At 46.0% G+C, this 12,500-nt stretch overlaps 1 protein-coding gene across 4 annotated transcripts in view; it reads right to left on the bottom strand.

Moving 5' to 3' along the window:
• The window catches only part of tiam1a (TIAM Rac1 associated GEF 1a), a 177,416-nt gene that overhangs the window by 86,945 nt on the left and 77,971 nt on the right, over window positions 1–12,500 (bottom strand). For all 4 annotated transcript variants that reach the window (XM_036967214.1, XM_036967217.1, XM_036967215.1 and 1 more), the window contains 4 exons: window positions 11,286–11,630; window positions 10,403–10,637; window positions 6,046–6,218; window positions 3,791–4,015 (listed from right to left, as the gene is read on the bottom strand). In XM_036967214.1, the coding sequence (XP_036823109.1) occupies window positions 3,791–4,015; window positions 6,046–6,218; window positions 10,403–10,637; window positions 11,286–11,630 (978 nt within the window). The remainder of the gene's footprint in view (window positions 1–3,790; window positions 4,016–6,045; window positions 6,219–10,402; window positions 10,638–11,285; window positions 11,631–12,500) is intronic.

Raw genomic sequence — 12,500 nt, 5'->3', positions numbered from 1 at the left:
ACAGATGTGATTTGAACCTCATTAAAACAGAGGTACTTGGAAATTGAGAAACATTGTGCAACATTGAGCAAATGTTCTGTACAACCGTTGTGAATATCACAAGAACGCTCTCGCAACAGCCCAGACAACTCCCATAACTTAAAGGTTTCGGAACCTTTTAAAGAGGTTCTGACAACATTAAGGAAATGTCCTGTGGGGAATGTCCTGTGTGGGAATGTCCTGTGGGGAATGTCCTGTGGGGACTGTCCTGTGTGGGAATGTCCTGTGGGGACTGTCCTGTGGGGACTGACCTGTGTGGGAATGTCCTGTGGGGGAATGTCCTGTGTGGGAATGTCCTGTGGGGACTGACCTGTGGGGAATGTCCTGTGGGGAATGTCCTGTGTGGGAATGTCCTGTGTGGGAATGTCCTGTGTGGGAATGTCCTGTGTGGGAATGTCCTGTGGGGACTGACCTATGGGGACTGTCCTGTGTGGAATGTCCTGTGGGGAATGTCCTGTGTGGGAATGTCCTGTGGGGAATGTCCTGTGGGGAATGTCCTGTGTGGGAATGTCCCGTGGGGAATGTCCTGTGGGGAATGTCCTGTGGGGAATGTCCTGTGTGGGAATGTCCTGTGGGGACTGACCTGTGGGGAATGTCCTGTGGGGAATGACCTGTGTGGGAATGTCCTGTGTGGGAATGTCCTGTGGGGACTGACCTGTGGGGAATGTCCTGTGGGGAATCTCCTGTGGGGAATGTCCTGTGGGGAATGTCCTGTGGGGACTGTCCTGTGGGGAATGACCTGTGGGGAATGTCCTGTGGGGAATGTCCTGTGGGGAATGTCCTGTGGGGAATGTCCTATGGGGACTGACCTGTGGGGAATGTCCTGTGGGGAATGTCCTGTGGGGAATGTCCTGTGGGGACTGACCTGTGGGGAATGTCCTGTGGGGAATGTCCTGCGGGGAATGACCTGTGGGGGAATGTCCTGTGGGGAATGTCCCGTGGGGAATGTCCTGTGGGGAATGACGTGTGTGGGAATGTCCTGTGTGGGAATGTCCTGTGGGGAATGTCCTGTGTGGGAATGTCCTGTGGGGAATGTCCTGTGTGGGAATGTCCTGTGTGGGAATGTCCTGTGGGGAATGTCCTGTGTGGGAATGTCCTGTGTGGGAATGTCCTGTGGGGAATGTCCTGTGGGGACTGACCTGCGAATGTTATCAAACCATGCACCATTAAGGATAATAGAAAGGCTTAAAATAAGGTCTGTGTTTGTTGTTGGCTTACCTTGATGTGACGTTTTCATAACCCTGTCAATCTCTCTACGACAAGATGGCTTTTATCAATATATTCCCTGGGGATTTACCCCCTAAACAGGAAATGGTAATTAGCTGCTAATTTGGCTATCATAAAGAACTACAAATACCATGATGATCTGGACGAGACTGCCGATTCTGTGTTCTGTCTTGTGCTTATAAAGGGACACAATAACTTTTAGCAAAAGGTGTCAGCTGGAGATGACGTGCAGGAGCTTGCTGGGATTTGTAGTTTTTTGCAAGATGTCTATTTTGACGGTAATTAACATTTTCGAATCTGAGAGAGTAAAAAGAGCCGAATATATTGATAAAAGTCACCTTGTCGTAGAGAGATTTACACGGTCATGAAAACATCACGCCAGGGTGAGCTCTACAGTACAGTACAGCTCTCCAGTAGAGCTTGGCAACGGGAGCGAAAGGACACTGTGCCCTGGTGTTGTTGCCGTTCATGTTCTCCCCATTGAGAATGTATGTATGTATCAAGGTGACATCTAGATGGCTATCAATATGAGTTATTTCTTGTGTAGGCTGCTATCCTACTTGAAATGAAATCATGGGAGGGGTTAAGCCTACACAAAACACAACCCTTATTTAAAGTGTTTCTAAAAAAATCCCCTAAGGGGGAAATATTAACGGTGGAAAAACACAGAAGTGTCAATTTAAAGAAACGTAGCCAATTGAATAATGAGACTACATTTAGCTAATATTAGCTAGTTCATCCAGAGATTCATACCTTTGCCTTGATTCGGCAGTCTCGTCCAGATCATCATGGTATTTGTAGTTCTTTATGATAGCCACATTAGCAGCTAGTTAGTATTACATGTTTGGGTGAGGGGGTAAATACAGATGAATATATAGATAAAAGCCACCTAGTCCTAGAGAGATTTACACGGTGATCAAAACATCACGTTAGGGTAAAGCCTAGACGAAAAATCATGGAATTTGTAGTTCTTTATGATAGCCACATTAGCAGCTAATTAGTATTACATGTTTTGGGGAGGGGGTAAATACAGATGGAATTTGTAGTTCTTTATGATAAATCTCCTTGTTTGACCGCTAGGTTTTATGGGAATTATGACACCTCCCTTGTGGGGCTAAATGTCAACACCACTCGATAGTTTTAGTGTTTTGAGAACCAATCTTTTGTCATATCCACACAAAATATTCCTAGAACCTAAAGAAAATGTCTAAGGAACTTTTAAAGAATGTACAAATATGTTCTGTGAATGTTCTTGTAATGTCGGGGCCAAATAGAAATATTGCGGAATTTCCTTCATGTTCTTTAAAGATTCCCAACATGTTTCATTTAGGTTGATGGAACAGTCTGGTGGAAATATTGTGGAGACATTACAAAAGATATGTTCCCAAAACCAGAAAACTGTCCTGCTGTGTGTGTGTCTGTGTGTGTGTGTGTGTGTGTGTGTGTGTGTGTGTCTGTGTGTTCAATAAGAAGACGCATGTGTACGAATTAGGGATAACCCTCAGGCGGTTTCACTCAAAGCAACTCCAGAATTTTACACACTTATGCAAGAGATTGTAGAGCTGGTTCCAAACGGTCTCCCCCCCCCCCCCCCTACCCTTGTCTCCCTAATCTTTCTCCCTTCTCTTCCTCTCTGTCTCTCTCTCTTATTTTCAGAAACAGCTGAGAGCTGAATATCTCTTATCTTATCTTTTACCTTTCACTTGTTCCTTATCCCCCTCCCTCCCTCCCTCCATTCCTTATCTCCCTCCATCCCTCCCTCCCTCCCTCCCTCCATTCCTTATCTCCCTCCCTCCCTCCCTCCCTCCGTTCCTTATCCCCCTCCCTCCATCCCTCCCTCCCTCCCTCCCTCCATTCCTTATCTCCCTCCCTCCCTCCCTCCCTCCGTTCCTTATCCCCTCCCTCCCTCCCTCCCTCCCTCCCTCCCTCCATTCCTTATCCCCCTCCCTCCATCCCTCCCTCCCTCCCTCCCTCCATTCCTTATCTCCCTCCCTCCCTCCCTCCGTTCCTTATCCCCTCCCTCCCTCCCTCCCTCCCTCCCTCCCTCCCTCCGTTCCTTATCCCCCTCCCTCCATCCCTCCCTCCCTCCCTCCCTCCATTCCTTATCCCCCTCCCTCCATCCCTCCCTCCCTCCCTCCCTCCATTCCTTATCTCCCTCCCTCCCTCCCTCCGTTCCTTATCCCCCTCCCTCCATCCCTCCCTCCCTCCCTCCCTCCCTCCCTCCCTCCCTCCCTCCCTCCCTCCATTCCTTATCTCCCTCCCTCCCTCCCTCCGTTCCTTATCCCCTCCCTCCCTCCCTCCGTTCCTTATCCCCCTCCCTCCATCCCTCCCTCCCTCCCTCCATTCCTTATCTCCCTCCCTCCCTCCCTCCCTCCGTTCCTTATCCCCCTCCCTCCATCCCTCCCTCCCTCCCTCCCTCCATTCCTTATCTCCCTCCCTCCCTCCCTCCGTTCCTTATCTCCCTCCCTCCCTCCCTCCCTCCCTCCATTCCTTATCCCCCTCCCTCCCTCCCTCCCTCCCTCACCTGTTCCAGAATAGTCTTTCTCTTCTTGTTATCTGTCACTGCAGACAGCTGCATATCTCCCATCTTCTTCATCTTCTCGTCCATGTCTATCTTCTGCTCCAGTTTCCTGATCTCTGTCCTTAGCAATCGCACCGTATCCTCCCGGTGATGTTGCCTAGCAACGGCAGCCGCGCACGCCGAGTGGATCGCCGTGATCCAATTCTCCAGTTCCGTCTGGCCCGACGTCTGGGGCAGAGGGGGGAAGGGTTTTAGTGTGACACATCATATGTGGATGATGTATAAGGGGGGGGGAAACATTAAGGTGTTACACTGGATGTGTGTCTCTGTCATCTAGTTCTCGAGTTCTATCTGGCCCAACACCTGGGGGAGGGGGCAGAGGGGAAGGATTTTAGTGTGACACATCATATGGGTAAGGGAGGGTGGGGGGGGGGGGGGGGGGGGGGGGTAGATCTGTTAAGACCACAGAATGATTGAAGGGGAAATTATTTTGGTGTGACACCTCAGGGACAGTGGAGAACAGAATGCACAGTGGGTTTCAATAGGGAAGGATTTTAGTGTGACACCTCAGGGACAATGGAGGACAGAATGCACAGTGGGTTTTTATTAGGGAAGGATTTTAGTGTGACACCTCAGGGACAATGGAGGACAGAATGCACAGTGGGTTTCAATAGGGAAGGATTTTAGTGTGACACCTCAGGGACAATGGAGGACAGAATGCACAGTGGGTTTCAATGGGGAAAGATTTTAGTGTGACACCTCAGGGCCAATGGAGGACAGAATGCACAGTGGGTTTCAATGGGGAAAGATTTTAGTGTGACACCTCAGGGCCAATGGAGGACAGAATGCACAGTGGGTTTCAATGGGGAAGGATTTTAGTGTGACACCTCAGGGACAATGGAGAACAGAATGCACAGTGGGTTTCAATGGGGAAGGATTTTAGTGTGACACCTCAGGGACAATGGAGAACAGAATGCACAGTGGGTTTCAATAGGGAAAGATTTTAGTGTGACACCTCAGGGACAATGGAGGACAGAATGCACAGTGGGTTTCAATGGGGAAGGATTTTAGTGTGACACCTCAGGGACAATGGAGAACAGAATGCACAGTGGGTTTCAATAGGGAAGGATTTTAGTGTGACACCTCAGGGACACAGGAGGACAACATAAGGGTGTCACACACAACACGGGTTGACAATATGTGTCGCCTGACACGGGAAAGACATTTCAAAGACTCCCGATACCAGACTAAATGGCCCCAGTCTCTATTGTCGTCAGACTGGCATGAAATATCACGATCAATTACTTTCTTATTATCAATTCATCATGTCATGTATTTTCTGGGTTACTGAATGTCATTGTCTGACAGCAAGCGTAATGATCAAATTACCAACGTAGACATTTCAGTATATTTTAATATATTTCAACAACGGGCACGGTGGTCTTTGGTAAAGGGATTAGTGGCACTGTGTGTCATGATATGATTAGAGGGACCTTTAGACATGTCAACCATAACCACAATGACACATGACAGCTAGCTCTGATACAAGGAAATGTCAAACACTCACACTAACGCTGGCGAACAGAATGCACAGTGGGTTTTTATTAGGGAAGGATTTTAGTGTGACACCTCAGGGACAATGGAGGACAGAATGCACAGTGGGTTTCAATAGGGAAGGATTTTAGTGTGACACCTCAGGGACAATGGAGAACAGAATGCACAGTGGGTTTCAATAGGGAAGGATTTTAGTGTGACACCTCAGGGACAATGGAGGACAGAATGCACAGTGGGTTTTTATTAGGGAAGGATTTTAGTGTGACACCTCAGGGACAATGGAGGACAGAATGCACAGTGGGTTTCAATAGGGAAGGATTTTAGTGTGACACCTCAGGGACAATGGAGGACAGAATGCACAGTGGGTTTTAATAGGGAAGGATTTTAGTGTGACACCTCAGGGACCCTGGAGGACAGAATGCACAGTGGGTTTTAATAGGGAAGGATTTTAGTGTGACACCTCAGGGACAATGGAGGACAGAATGCACAGTGGGTTTCAATAGGGAAGGATTTTAGTGTGACACCTCAGGGACAATGGAGGACAGAATGCACAGTGAGTTTCAATAGGGAAGGATTTTAGTGTGACACCTCAGGGACCATAACCACAATGACACATGACAGCTAGCTCTGATACAAGGAAATGTCAAACACACACACACGCTAACGCTGACGCAGGCACGCGTAACCCCCCCCACCTCTGCTACCTGGAAGAGAAATGCATCCCCTAGAGAGTTGCTGAGGCAGAAGACAAAGTCCTTCTTGGGGTGTTCAGGTACGGCCTGAAGGATACTGTACTCAGCCCACACCGCGTGTTTAGGAACGCTATGATGGTCAATCCCCGACCGCCCGTCAGTCTCGTACAGGAACAGAGTGCATCCTGGGATATGGGAGAGGGGGGGAGGTAGGAAAAATGTTAGATGTTTTATACTAAGGTTATACATGACATCATGTTTCCTGAGAGGAAACACCAACTGAGATGTTTCATTTTTAATGAGATGTTTTATTTTAACTGAGATGTTTAATTTAACTGAGATGTTTTATTTTAACTGAGATGTTTAATTTAACTGAGATGTTTTAGTTTAACTGAGATGTTTAATTTAACTGAGATGTTTTATTTTAACTGAGATGTTTAATTTAACTGAGATGTTTTAGTTTAACTGAGATGTTTTATTTTAACTGAGATGTTTTATTTTAACTGAGATGTTTTATTTTAACTGAGATGTTTAATTTAACTGAGATGTTTTATTATAACTGAGATGTTTAATTTAACTGAGATGTTTTAGTTTAACTGAGATGTTTTATTTTAACTGAGATGTTTTATTTTAACTGAGATGTTTTATTTTAACTGAGATGTTTAATTTAACTGAGATGTTTTAGTTTAACTGAGATGTTTTATTTTAACTGAGATGTTTAATTTAACTGAGATGTTTTCGTTTAACTGAGATGTTTTATTTTAACTGAGATGTTTTATTTTAACTGAGATGTTTAATTTAACTGAGATGTTTTAGTTTAACTGAGATGTTTTATTTTAACTGAGATGTTTTATTTCACTGAGATGTTTTATTTTAACTGAGATGTTTTATTTTAACTGAGATGTTTAATTTCAGACACAGTCTCAACTACATCTCAACCTAGTAGACAGCACAGGCTCTGGGTTGGCAGGGAAACACTTTTAAACCTTCTGATTCGGGCTGAAATGGAACCCTATCCACTATATTTTTTATTTATTGTTTATTTCACCTTTATTTAACCAGGTAGGCTAGTTGAGAACAAGTTCTCATTTGCAATTGCGACCTGGCCAAGATAAAGCATAGGAGTGTGAACAGACAACAACACAGAGTTACACATGGAGTAAAACAAACATACAGTCAATAATACAGTAGAAAAATAAGAAAACAAAGTCTATATACAGTGAGTGCAAATAAGGTAAGTTAAGGAAATAAATAGGCCATGGTGGCGAAGTAATTACAATATAGCAATTGAACACTGGAATGGTAGATCGGCAGAAGATGAATGTGCAGGTAGAGATACTGGGGTGCAAAGGAGCAAAATAAATAAATACCAGTATGGGGATGAGGTAGGTAGATAGATTAGCTGTTTACAGATAGGCTAAGTACAGGTGCAGTGATCTGTGAGCTGCTCTGACAGATGGTTCTTAAAGCTAGTGAGGGAGATGCGAGTCTCCAGCTTCAGTGATTTTTGCAGTTCGTTCCAGTCAGTGGCAGCAGAGAACTGGAAGGAAAGGCGACCAAACCACTACCCAATCGCAGTGGTGGGTAGTACTTTACACCAGAGCCCTATGGCACCCTATTCCCTATATAGTGCACTACTTTAGACCAGAGCACTATGCCACCCTATTCCCTATATAGTACACTATTTTAGACCAGAACCTATAGGGCTAAGTAGAGTATTGTATTGTGTCTTTAGCAGAGGAGGGGAGAGACAGGGATGTTAACAGAGGAATAGAGAGACAGGGATGTTAACAGAGGAGAGAGACAGGGATGTTAGCAGAGGAAGAGAGAGACAGGGATGTTAGCAGAGGAGGAGAGACAGTGATGTTAACAGAGGAGAGAGACAGGGATGTTAACAGAGGAGAGAGACAGTGATGTTAACAGAGGAGAGAGACAGGGATGTTAACAGAGGAGAGAGACAGGGATGTTAACAGAGGAGAGGAGAGACAGGGATGTTAGCAGAGGAGAGAGACAGAGATGTTAACAGAGGAGAGAAGAGAGACAGGGATGTTAACAGAGGAGGAGAGAGACAGGGATGTTAGCAGAGGAGAGAGACAGGGATGTTAACAGAGGAGAGACACAGGGATGTTAGCAGAGGAGAGACACAGGGATGTTAACAGAGGAGAGACACAGGGATGTTAGCAGAGGAGAGAGACATGGATGTTAACAGAGGAGAGAGACAGGGATGTTAACAGAGGAGAGAGACAGGGATGTTAACAGAGGAGAGGAGAGACAGGGATGTTAGCAGAGGAGAGAGACAGTGATGTTAACAGAGGAGAGAGACAGGGATGTTAACAGAGGAGAGAGACAGTGATGTTAACAGAGGAGAGAGACAGGGATGTTAACAGAGGAGAGAGACAGGGATGTTAACAGAGGAGAGGAGAGACAGGGATGTTAGCAGAGGAGAGAGACAGAGATGTTAACAGAGGAGAGAAGAGAGACAGGGATGTTAACAGAGGAGGAGAGAGACAGGGATGTTAGCAGAGGAGAGAGACAGGGATGTTAACAGAGGAGAGACACAGGGATGTTAGCAGAGGAGAGACACAGGGATGTTAACAGAGGAGAGACACAGGGATGTTAGCAGAGGAGAGAGACATGGATGTTAACAGAGGAGAGGAGAGAGACAGGGATGTTAGCAGAGGAGAGAGACAGGGATGTTAACAGAGGAGAGAGACAGGGATGTTAACAGAGGAGAGAGACAGGGATGTTAACAGAGGAGAGACACAGGGATGTTAGCAGAGGAGAGACACAGGGATGTTAACAGAGGAGAGACACAGGGATGTTAGCAGAGGAGAGAGACATGGATGTTAACAGAGGAGAGGAGAGAGACAGGGATGTTAGCAGAGGAGAGAGACAGGGATGTTAACAGAGGAGAGAGACAGGGATGTTAACAGAGGAGTTATTTTCTCTCCTCTGTTCTGTTGGATCTCAAGTGGTTATGATTCAATCATGGTGTTAAATTACAATTATTGAATAGAGGAGGTTAGTAGATAGTTAGTTGAAAGGTTATTGGTATGTAGGGTTAGGGTTAGGGTTAAGGTTAAGGTTAGGGTTAAGGTTAGTAGATAGTTAGTTGAAAGGTAACTGGTATGTAGGGTTAGTGTTAAAGGTTACTGGTATGTAGGGTTAGGGTTAAAGGTTACTGGTATGTAGGGTTAGGGTTAGGGTTAGTAGATAGTTAGTTGAAAGGTTACTGGTATGTAGAGCTTCTACAGATGAACTATCCAAACAAAGTGTTACCCCTGATTACTTAGTGATGATTGGTTCAATTACTTAGTGATGATTGGTTCAATTACTTAGTGATGATTGGTTCATTTACTTAGTGATGATTGGTTCATTTACATAGTGATGATTGGTTCAATTACTTAGTGATGATTGGTTCAATTACATAGTGATGATTGGCTCATTTACTTAGTGATGATTGGTTCATTAATTTGATGAGCTGCATCTCATATTGGAATAAATTGCTAAAACACTGATTGACATTTAAGAAGGATATTTAACTAAAAAAGGCAAAAAAACAATATTTTACCTTTATTTAACCAGGCAAGAACAAATTCTTATTTACAATGACGGCCTAGGAACAGTGGGTTAACTGGTCTAGGAACAGTGGGTTAACTGGTCTAGAAACAGTGGGTTAACTGGTCTAGGAACAGTGGGTTAACTGCCTGTTCAGGGGTAGAACGACAGATTGTCAGCTCGGGGATTTGAACTTGCAACCTTTCGGTTACTAGTCCAGCTCTCTAACCACTAGGCTACCCTGCCGCCTCTACACTCTAACCACTAGGCTACCCTGCCGCCTCTACACTCTAACCACTAGGCTACCCTGCCGCCTCTACACTCTAACTACTAGGCTACCTGCCGCCCCTCCACTCTAACCACTAGATTACCTGCCTCCTCTACACTCTAACCACTAGGCTACCTGCCGCCTCTACACTCTAACCACTAGGCTACCCTGCCGCCTCTACACTCTAACCACTAGGCTACCCTGCCGCCTCTACACTCTAACTACTAGGCTACCTGCCGCCCCTCCACTCTAACCACTAGGCTACCTGCCGCCCCTCCACTCTAACCACTAGGCTACCTGCCGCCCCTCCACTCTAACCACTAGGCTACCTGCCGCCTCCACACTCTAACCACTAGGCTACCTGCCGCCTTTACACTCTAACCACTAGGCTACCCTGCCGCCCCTCCACTCTAACCACTAGGCTACCCTGCCGCCCCTCCACTCTAACCACTAGGCTACCTGCCGCCCCTCCACTCTAACCACTAGGCTACCCTGTCGCCAATAATGAGTTTGTTGTGAGATGTGTGTGAGTCTACCCCATACCTTTGAGACAAACCCAGTAATGTTTCCACTTCCTCTTGGTGGCTGGCTCCACCTTCTTGTTCTTCTTGTGAACCAGGAAGTTCTTCACTGCCAGAGCTCCCGCCTTCCTCACCGTGCCCTGCGCACAGCAGCCAATGAGAGCGTCTGATGGGTAAGCCGTGCTTAGTGTGCCGCTGCTACGCTCGTCACTCTCAGCTGAGCCCGCCTCCTCCGCGCAGTCACGCTCTCGATGAGTCTACAGAGAGAGAGACAGAGAGAGAGACAGAGACACAGAGAGAGAGAGAGAGAGAGACAGAGAGAGAGAGAGAGAGAGACAGAGAGAGAGAGAGGGAGAAACAGAGAGAGAGAGACAGAGAGAGAGAGACAGAGAGAGAGAGAGAGAGAGAGAGAGACAGAGAGAGAGAGAGAGAGAGAGAGAGACAGAGAGAGAGAGAGACAGACAGAGAGACAGAGAGAGAGAGAGAGACAGAGAGACAGAGAGAGAGAGAGAGAGAGAGAGAGAGACAGAGAGAGAGAGACAGAGAGAGAGAGAGAGAGACATAGAGAGAGAGGTTTGATGACAAACAGACAGACAGACAGACAGACAGACAGACAGACAGAATAAACCACCAACTTTAGTCTGTTTAATCTTAAAATAATCTAAATTTAAATGTAAAGTTTTAAAACAGAATCAAACTGATCTCAATTTAAAGTGTTAAAACAAAATCAAACTATATATCAATTTAAATGCGAAGTTTAAACAGTTTAACAGTCAAATTCTACTGTGAAGACTGAGTTCTGAATGAATGAGTTCTGTTGAATGATCAATTAGAAGGATGGCACAGAGTTGCTAACAGTGAAGCATCATATCATCATATCATATCAGGGAGAGGCAGATTCATACCCAGTGTTGATTCTCAAAGTCCTGATGAAAGTTCTCATACATTCCCCATCCTCCTTTTCTCCCCCCTCCTCCTCCTCCTCTTCCTCCTCCCTCTCCTCCTCTTCCTCCTCCTCCTTCTCCCTCTCCTCCTCTTCCTCCTCCTCCCTCTCCTCCTCCACTGCTGCTCCCGCTGTCACTCCCGTTAAACGCGCTGCTCCCGGCAGCAGAGTAGACGGAGAACGAGGCCGACATGGCCTTACAACGCCTCCGAGACCCAGGCCCCACTTCCCCGTCCGTCTCCGTGGCAACCCCGTCGATGCCGCTATCGCCGTACTCACTGCCCTCTCCCAGCACGCCCGATATGTCCTGGAGAGACAGAGAGAGAAAGGTACACAGGTTACGTCCCAACTTTTCAACTCCTTCCTCCCAAAAGTGTGCACTTGTTCACTTCCCTTCATGGATTTGAAAGGAAAAGACTGGTGTCATGAATCGATAGAATGGTCGCCTCGATAATCTAGTTGACGTCGCTAAAGTTCTGCTTCTAATTTCCCGACATATTGTTGGCTATTCGTCTATGATAGAAATATCAGACTAAATATATACAGGATATATACAGGATATAGGATATACAGGATATATACAGGATATATACATATATATACAGGACCAGTCAAACGTTTGGACACACCTAATCATTCAAGGGTTTTTCTTTATTTGTACTATTTTCTACATTGTAGAATAATGGTGAAGACATCAAAACTATGACATAACACATATGGAATCATGTAGTAACCAAAAAAATGTGTTAAACAAATCAAAATGTATTTAATATTTTTGTCTCGCCTGCTCCTGCTCTCTCTCTGGTGCTCGAGGGCGCCAGGCTGCCCATCATTACGCACGCCTGTCACCATCATTACGCACACCTGTCACCATCATTACGCACACCTGTCACCATCATTACACACACCTGTATACGTACACCTGTCACCATCATTACGCACACCTGTCACCATTATTACGCACGCCTGTCACCATCATAACTCACACCTGTCACCATCATTACGCACACCTGTCACCATCATTACTCACACCTGTTACCATCATTACTCACACCTGTTACCATCATTACCCACACCTGTTACCATCAGTACTCTCACCTGTTACCATCATTACTCACACCTGTTACCATCATTACTCACACCTGTTACCATCGTTTCTCACACCTGTCAACATCAT

The sequence above is a fragment of the Oncorhynchus mykiss genome, chromosome Y (genome assembly GCF_013265735.2).
Source record: "Oncorhynchus mykiss isolate Arlee chromosome Y, USDA_OmykA_1.1, whole genome shotgun sequence".
Lineage (NCBI taxonomy): Eukaryota > Metazoa > Chordata > Actinopteri > Salmoniformes > Salmonidae > Oncorhynchus > Oncorhynchus mykiss.
Note: the sequence above shows the minus strand (reverse complement) of the source record. Positions and strands in the feature narration are given on the sequence as shown.